The sequence below is a fragment of the Macrotis lagotis genome, chromosome 6, assembly GCF_037893015.1.
Source record: "Macrotis lagotis isolate mMagLag1 chromosome 6, bilby.v1.9.chrom.fasta, whole genome shotgun sequence".
NCBI lineage: Eukaryota > Metazoa > Chordata > Mammalia > Peramelemorphia > Peramelidae > Macrotis > Macrotis lagotis.
Genome location: NC_133663.1, coordinates 71,649,910 through 71,658,134, shown reverse-complemented (window position 1 = coordinate 71,658,134; position 8,225 = coordinate 71,649,910). Strand labels below are relative to the sequence as shown.

At 37.8% G+C, this 8,225-nt stretch overlaps 1 protein-coding gene across 4 annotated transcripts in view; it reads left to right on the top strand.

Annotated features, from left to right (window-relative positions):
* Window positions 1–2,960: 2,960 nt before the first annotated feature.
* The window catches only part of XRCC5 (X-ray repair cross complementing 5), a 133,124-nt gene continuing 127,859 nt past the window's right edge, over window positions 2,961–8,225 (top strand). The window contains exon 1 of one of the 4 annotated variants that reach the window (XM_074191419.1): window positions 2,961–3,090. In XM_074191419.1, coding sequence (XP_074047520.1) covers window positions 3,070–3,090 — 21 coding nt within the window. In that variant the 5' untranslated portion in view covers window positions 2,961–3,069. Of the gene's footprint in view, window positions 3,091–3,460; window positions 3,834–3,859; window positions 7,613–8,225 lie in introns of those variants that run through there. The other 3 variants (XM_074191416.1, XM_074191418.1, XM_074191417.1) reach the window with 3 other exon arrangements.

Genomic DNA, 8,225 nt, shown 5'->3' with positions numbered 1-8,225 from the left:
TTTGCTCTAAGATGTCAAATGAGAAGTGAAGTGGAAGCTGTCTGCCCCTCTGCACCTCTATCATATTCTCCATCTAAAATGTTTTATTTGATAATATGCAGTATGAATAATCACATTTGACATGTTCCTAAGAATTATGTGTGAAATTATTTCTGAGAATTATTTGTGGCACTAATCCAGACTATCCACTGATAGTTTGACTGATAGTTCTTGGTCCTAGTTTCAATTAATTGTCCAAATTTGGTGTTATTCCCAGCTCTTCCTCCATTTCCCAAATCAGACTTCTAAATTATGTTTTCTTTTTGCCCTTTAAGGTAGCCAGTGGCATATTTTATGTGGGAGAGATCAACAGGAAATTGTAATTTTTTCATATTTGTGTCTAGCTCTTACATTTTATAATAATGTCAGTCCCAAGTTTCAAAAGTTTAATGTCCTATTTTTTTTTAAAAAACTGCCTTCAGCTTGTACATTGTAAATTCTTAAAGTCTTTTTTGGTTCCTTTATAAACATTTTTATACATCAGCTTCCAGCTCTTGCAGTCTATAGTCTTATAATGTATACCAATATCTTTTTTGTGTGTGTTTGAAGTTTACATTTCATTCATCATATACACATCAGTTATTCTTCTAAAATACACGAAGTCTCTTGACTCACATGATCTGAACAGGGGATTATATGGATAAACAAAATAGCCACAGGAGATCTTAAGGTAAATTAAGATCTCAACAAAATGTGATTAAAATTATTATTTTTTGCATATAACATAATAAAACTTGTGGCATAAAGAGCAAATGAGAGTTATATTTGATTTTCTTAATTTCTGTTCCTCTGCTATCACTGAAATATTTTATCTTTCTGTAGAAACAACTTGTTCTTTCTACAGCTCTAGTGGGAAGACAGCTATTAGTTTACCAAGTATCAACAATAGCTTTGTAGAGACTTGTGGCTCCTTCCATTGCCTTGTATCCCCCATTTAACCCACCTTAGACTAGGAATGCTTTGCTTGTCTCTGACCATGTGTTTAAACTGAGGTCCTCCCCTGCAATGTACTGAATAAAATGTTTAAGGATGTAAAAAAGAAAAAAAAAAGAATTCTAGTAGTAAAAAGATGAAACTGAATTCATGTGAAGCTTGTGATCTTAAAAGGAACTTCCCTTTCCCCAATTCCATACAGTCTACTCTCTTCTTATTTAATTCTAGGCCCAACTTGTTCATATTTATTGTCTTTTCCACTGCATATTGTTAGCTCATTTTATGTTATTAATATCTGTATTCTAAGGTCCTTTTGAACTGTACCAATCTATATTTAAATAGTACTTCCTACTCATTAGAATCCACCACTGCATTCTTGTGTCCTAATATTTTACATTCTAATATATTGTTGTTCCAACCCTTTTTTCAGCTCTTATATTACACATTCTACCTTCTAAGGATGTTTTGAGGTCTAATATTCTATGTTCTAAAAGTATTGCTCCTTGTTCAGATATTTTAACATCTTATGTACTAAAATTCTACATTCTAGAGTTTTTTACAGCTTGAACATCCTGTATTCTAATAATCCATATTTTAAGGTCCTTCCAATTTTAATGTTCTAATATTCTATTTTCTAAAGCTGTAACTCCTAGTTGTAGCATCCTCTATTCAAAAATTCTATTTTCTAAGACTGCTTCTAGCTCTTACATTCTGTTCTAAATCCTAATCATCATGTTCTAGGTACTTCTCACTTTCCGTTGGTCTATTTTCCAAGACTATTTCCAGTTCCTACATTCCATATTTTAATATTGTGTCCCAAGGGGCCTTTTAAATAATCTAATATTCTGTTTTCTAAATAAGTCTTAAGGTTTCTTTGATTTCCTATAAACAAAAATTCCATTTTCTAAGTCTGTGTCTAGCTCTTACATTTTATAATAATGTCAGTCCCAAGTTTCAAAAAGTCTAATGCCCTATTTTTTTTTAAAACTGCCTTCAGCTTGTACATTGTAAATTCTTAAAGTCTTTTTTGGTTCCTTTATAAACATTTTTATATATCGGCTTCCAGCTCTTGCAGTCTATATTCTTATAATGTATACCAATATCTTTTTTTTTTGCTACAGGAATCTAATTTCCTGTTTTTTTAAGCTGCCTCCAGTTTATATATTATATATTTTCACAATAAAACCTAAAGTCTCTTTTAGTTCCTATAAAAATATATTCCATTTTCTAAATCTGTGCCTAGAGCTTTTGTTTTACATTATGTGTCCCAAGTTCCAATAATCTAATATTTTCTTTTTTAAAGCGCCTCCAGCCGTACATTGTACATTCTCACAACTCCTCCTAAGGTCTTTTCCTACATAAATGCATATTCCATTTTCTAAGTCAGCTTCCAGCTCTATTATTCAATCTTCTCACAATCTGAGTCCCCAGGTCTCTTTTAGCCTCAACACTCGAATATCCTAAAAGGCTTGAAGCGGCCTTAGCTGATGGAATCTAACAGTTCTGTTTTCTAAAGCTGCTCCCAGCTCTAGAACTTTCTATAATCTTGCCTTTTTTTAGGTTTTTGCAAGACAATGGGGTTAAGTGATTTGTCTAAGGCCACACAGCTAGGGAATTATTAAAAAGTCTGAGGCCACATTTGAATTCAGGGATTCCTGACTCCAGGGCTGGTGCTCCATCCACTGCCTCAAACTTTCTGAAAATAATCGTTGTTTCAGGCAAAGAATGGAGTTTATAATGGGAATGTTGGAGAGCTGCGGGCGTGGTGAATCATTATTTTATTTACTAAGTTTGTAAGGAAAGGGAACAAAGATAAGCAAGTGGTAACATGTTTCCCGCCAAAGGAGGATTAGGTAAGAGGAGAGGGAGGGCAGAGGCCAATACGCACGCGCAGTGTTCTCGCACTGTTCTTCCGCATCCGGGGCACAGGCTCCCTACTCTCCGCCTCCAGACAGCGCGCATGCGCTCTAAGCCTTTCCGGTCTTTTCTGTCCTCCCGCCAGTCGTGGGTGCGGTTGCTCCTCCGGAACGGAAGTTGTTACGGACTGGTTTCCGGCTCGGAAGAGACGGAAGGGAGACCCTGGCGCCGGGCGGCAAGATGGCGTGGTCAGGGAATAAGGTAGAGAGAGAAAAACAGTCCAGGGAAGGGGAGAGAACCCCGACGTCCCCTCGGGGAAGGGAACGGGGAGCGGGTCGGGGCGTTTCTGAACAACGACGCCCGGGTGAAGGGGGGCCGGAGGGGGCCAGAGCTCTGGGCCCAGACTCGCTTCTTTGGAGCCAGGACTCCTCCTGAGCCATTGAGACCCCCAGCAGGCGCTGTGAGGAGCCCGGTCTGCGGTGTGCCAGGCCCTGGTCACTAAGGAAGGCCGAGGCAGGACCCAGCCCTCAGGGAGCGGACTCCCTAACGGAGCCCACCCCCCGCAAACGACTCTGCCCACCCTCCAAACGGCCCCGAGCGGAGGCAGCGGTGGAACGCGGGCCGCGCCTAAGGCCCCGCACGGAGGGGCCCAGGGGAGCCCGCAGGGCTGAAATCGCCCGAACCGTAACGGAAATCCTCGGAGGCGTATTCTATCCAAGTGGGATTGAACCCTCATCATCTCGAAAAATAACAACCGTATGGAGGCGCATCAATAATGCGTTGATCTATTATCATATTGAAACAGAATGGGAATATGATCGTTTTGAAGCATATTGACCTATAATTGGAATTTATTTATAATTACGAAATGTAAAATATTTTTTATAAAAAAAAAAGATCACGGTGGGCGGCTAGGTGATGCAGTGCATAGAACTGGAGTCAGGAGGACCTGAGTTCAAATGCGGCCTCAGATTCTTAATAATTACCTAGCTATCTGGCTTTGGGTAAGCCACTTAACTTCTAATTTGCCTTGCAAAAAACCTAAAAAACAAAAAAGATTATAGAGCCCTCAGAAGATGATCTCTTCCAGCTTTCAATTCTTATAGCTTAGAGTCTGATGGGGTGTATTAAATCTAGTGGTTCTTCTCAATGCAAGTGAAAAAGAATCCGGACTTTGGTCAAATTATTTTCACCTCTCTGGACCTTAGTTTCCCTCTCTGTAAAAATGAGGAAGTTTATATAGGTCACATGGTTCTAGTTTGATATCTTGTGATCCTTAACAGATCTCTGGAACAAGTGGAATCAAAATTGTTTTCCTTGTCTTTAGAAGGCGTGTAAGAGGGTGAAAGTTGCAAAGAGGTACATTTTGATTTGAGATAAAAAAAATTTTGCTGACCAAAATGGAATGGGGATGCCTTAAGTGATAGAGAGTTTCTCCTCATTAAAGCTTAAGCCTCCAAGTGAAGGCTGAATAACAACTATTTTGTTGGAATATTGTGAGGATAATTTGGCTATGATTTGGTTTAGATAATTTCTTCTGCCCATGGCCATATTTTTTTCTCTTGACATTTTTTGCCTCACAATTAACTGGATAGAGTACAGGCCCTGGAGTCAGGAGGACCTGAGTTCAAATCCAGCTTCAGACACTTAATGATTATCTGGCTATGTGGCCTTGGACAAGACACTTAACCCCATTTACTTTGCAAAAACAATGAACTATTTACCATTCCTCAGGCTTTAAATATATCTTGAATGTACTTGGTTATTTACATATTTTCTCCAATTGGAGGTAAACTTGAGAAAAGAACTTTTTCCTTGATACAAAGCAAACATTTTAAATAAAATGCTGATTGATTAATGGTGTTGGGAATGGGTGTCAGTAGAAAAGTCTAAGGAATACAAGAGAATATCAAACTAAATGCAGATTTTTCTGTTGGGTTCTGCTGTAAACTCTTTGTTAAAAACTCTAATAATGGCTTAGAAGGCTTGAGTGAAGGGTACCTAGCAGTCCCTTCAGAGTCACTGCCACTGTAGTTAAAGCTTACATAGTCACAGAAAGAGAATGTTACAGTTGGGAGAGTTCATCCACAAAACAGTTATTTATATTCTTACTGTGTGCAAATCACTGGCTAGGAGCTGGGCATACAAAGATTGCCATCTAGTTTGCCAGGGAACTGAGAGTCTAGTGGGCAAGGGGAGAAGAGATGTACATAAATGATTATATGTGATCTCATCAGCTCCCATGGATTCAATTATCTCCAGATGATTTCCAGTCTTATTCAACCCAAATTCCCCCCCCCCCCATTTCCCACCACTATAATAGGGCAGTGAGGTAGAGTGCTAAGCTGAAATCAGAAGACTCATTCATCTTCTTGAGTTCCAGTCAGACCACAGACACTACTAGCTGGGTAACCCTGGGCAAAACACTTAATCCTGTTGGCCTCAGTTTCCCCATCCATAAAATGAGCTGGAGAAGAAAAAGGCTAACTACTTAGTATCTTTGCCATAAAAACCCCAAAAGGGGTCATAAAAAGTTTGATATGACTAAACAACACTTTCTCTTCTTACCTCCAATCTCACATCTCAATCTCCCTCTTGGGAATCTCAAAGTGGATATACCTTAGAAATTTTTAACTCAACATGTTCAATATAGAACATATTAGCTTTCCATCAGATTCCACCTTTCTTCCAAACTTTTCAATCACTGTTCTTCAATCTCAAATTTAATGCAGGCTTTCATCATCACCTGGACTATTTTTATAGCCTCTTGATTGACCTAAACCTTAAGTCTCCTCACAGTTGCAAAGCAATTTTCCTAAGGTGTAGTCATGCCTATAATATAATACTCCTTTACTATAATACTCCATTTAACTGTAGAATCATAATTTCATCCTTATCTTTTTAATGAATGGCAATTTTATATAGGTTTTATACTGTGCATAATTATTAGCTCTGTAGTTCTTAATATGCATATTCATAAATATGTACATTAAGGTGCCTGCTCAAAAGTCTTTTGCTAATAGGAATGCATGATCTAAATGTTTGGAGACGGAGGATTATATGTCACCTAAGATTTCTTTTGGCTCTTGTTCTATATTGTGGTAATATATTGTTGCTATTCCTCACAGTAAACCCGTCAAGTAATAAAGATCCATTGTAGCTGTAGAATGGGAGAGAAAGAGACTGATACCAGATATGGAGATAAGAGTCAACAAAATTTGTCAACTAAGTGGAAGTGAGTGGTGAAAGAGTGTAAAGTTTACAACTAGTGGTTGGAAAGATCATTATGTCTTTGACAGAAATTGGGAAGTTTGGAGAAGTGACAGGGAGAAAGATGTTTTCTCTAAGAAATCCAGGTGATGCTTAGCAGATGTTAAAAATTGGTTCTCAAGTGCTTTTATTGAATATGTTGATTTGGGAATTATCTTCATAGAGAAAGTATTTAAACCCATGGAAATTTATGAAATTTGGAGAGAGGATATATTTGATATACTTTATATTAGGGCTGGCAAACCTTTTAAAAGTTTTTATTGAAACAATAGACAATGTATTCTGTTTTGCCATTTTAGTGAGAGCTGAGGTAGCTCAGCTTTGTTTAACTAAAACATTTAGTAAACCTACAGGCATTTACTCTGTTGTCCACATTTTGGACAGCCCTGCTTTATCTATATCTACATCTATCTATATATCTATCTAATATATATATATATATATATATATATGTCTATAAAAATGAATAGGGAATCTTGGAGCACGTTCCTATTTAGAGGGTGAATTCAACAAGGGTGGTGAGAACTCTGATAATGGAGCAGTGTGAGGGAAGATGAAGAAGAGAGTGTTCTAGAGGAAGGGAGGAAGTTAATAATAAGAAAAATGAGGACTGAGAAAAGACCATTAGGACTGGCTATACATTTGGTTTGCCATTAATATGAATTCAAATAAAGCAAAATTTGTTTAGTACAAATTACAAAATACCAGGCCACATTAAATACAAGCCAAAGTTTGATTATTCTGATATATGTGAACTAGTTGAAGGTTAACATGCTGCTGCATCTGTCTGTGCTTGGTTATCATCACATGATGGTCCAAATTCACTTTGACACATACTTGTGTGATCCTGAGTATGTCATTTAACTTCCTTGTGTGGTTTGGTTAATTTTTTTTTTAAGATTCTTTAATAAAATGGGGGACAGTTAAGTAGTGCAGTGACTGGAGCACCGGCCCAGGAATCAGGAGGACCTCAGTTCAATTCCAGCCTCAGAAACTAAATAGAAAGTTGTTTTGCCTGAATACATAGATATGTATTGTGAGATATTTTGGGTTTTTATGTTTTCTTTTTAAATTTACTTAATGTAAATTGTAGTGAGAGGGATAGATAAATTTAAATAAATACTTATTGCTTGTAAAATAAAAGAAGAAAGCACTACAAATGTGTTTGACTTCCAAAATAATTAAGTTTATAGGTTCCAGGAACTTTAACCCATCTTTTCCATATGCCAGGGAGGAATGGAATTGGAGATAGGGATTTTTTTAAAAGATAGCATTTTTGTTTTCCAACAGTGCATTTGGGTTCCATTTTTGCCATAATTAATGCATCTTCATCCATGGAATGTCTGAGGTATGATTCTCTCATGAAGAGAGATTGCAGACGCTATCAGATGTCTTCCTGCAAGAGAAGATTGAGCTGCAGGGATTTTCAGACAGATGGGTCAGGAAGGTTGTTTGCTGCCTCCCTCAATGATAGGAGCATCTGGGGTTGCCATAGTCTACTGGAAGACCTGAGGTATTTTTCTCTCTGAGGAGCCTGATGGTGCTTTCCTGACTGAAAAGGTTGGAGCACCTTGTCACCTGTATGTTTCTTTAGCTTTACATATTCTTGGGTCAGGTAAACTGTAGGAACTGACTTTGCTTGTAAAAGAAGGTCCCTTTGCCAGCAAGGATATTTCAAGAGTCTTTCTAGAAAAGACTGATTAAAAAAATGAAAGAAATCAGTAAAACTTCATTTGCAAAATCTGTGTAGTGTATACTTATATACCTTTTTTCCTTGATTTCCCAATCTAATAACTGAAAGAAAAGAAAATTAGGTTAATCTGGCATGATAGTTTTTGAAGTAATTCTTAGGGCCCTAATGTTCCAAGATGTCAGAGAGGGCCCCAAAAAATGTATATTATGAACTTCAGCAATATGGGGGGATTCGTCCTAACTCTGGAAGGTAGAGATCAGTATAGGCATCTAGTGAGTCAATATGCAATCAAAGCAAGTTTAAAACCCAATGGGGTGGGGTGGGACTCTTCAGAGCTTGAGGCCTAGGCTGGCACAGAGCCCTAATTGAACTAAAGCTAGAACTGTCTGAAAAAAATACTGTCCCTAGAGCTGTTCCCAGGGAAGGAAAAAGT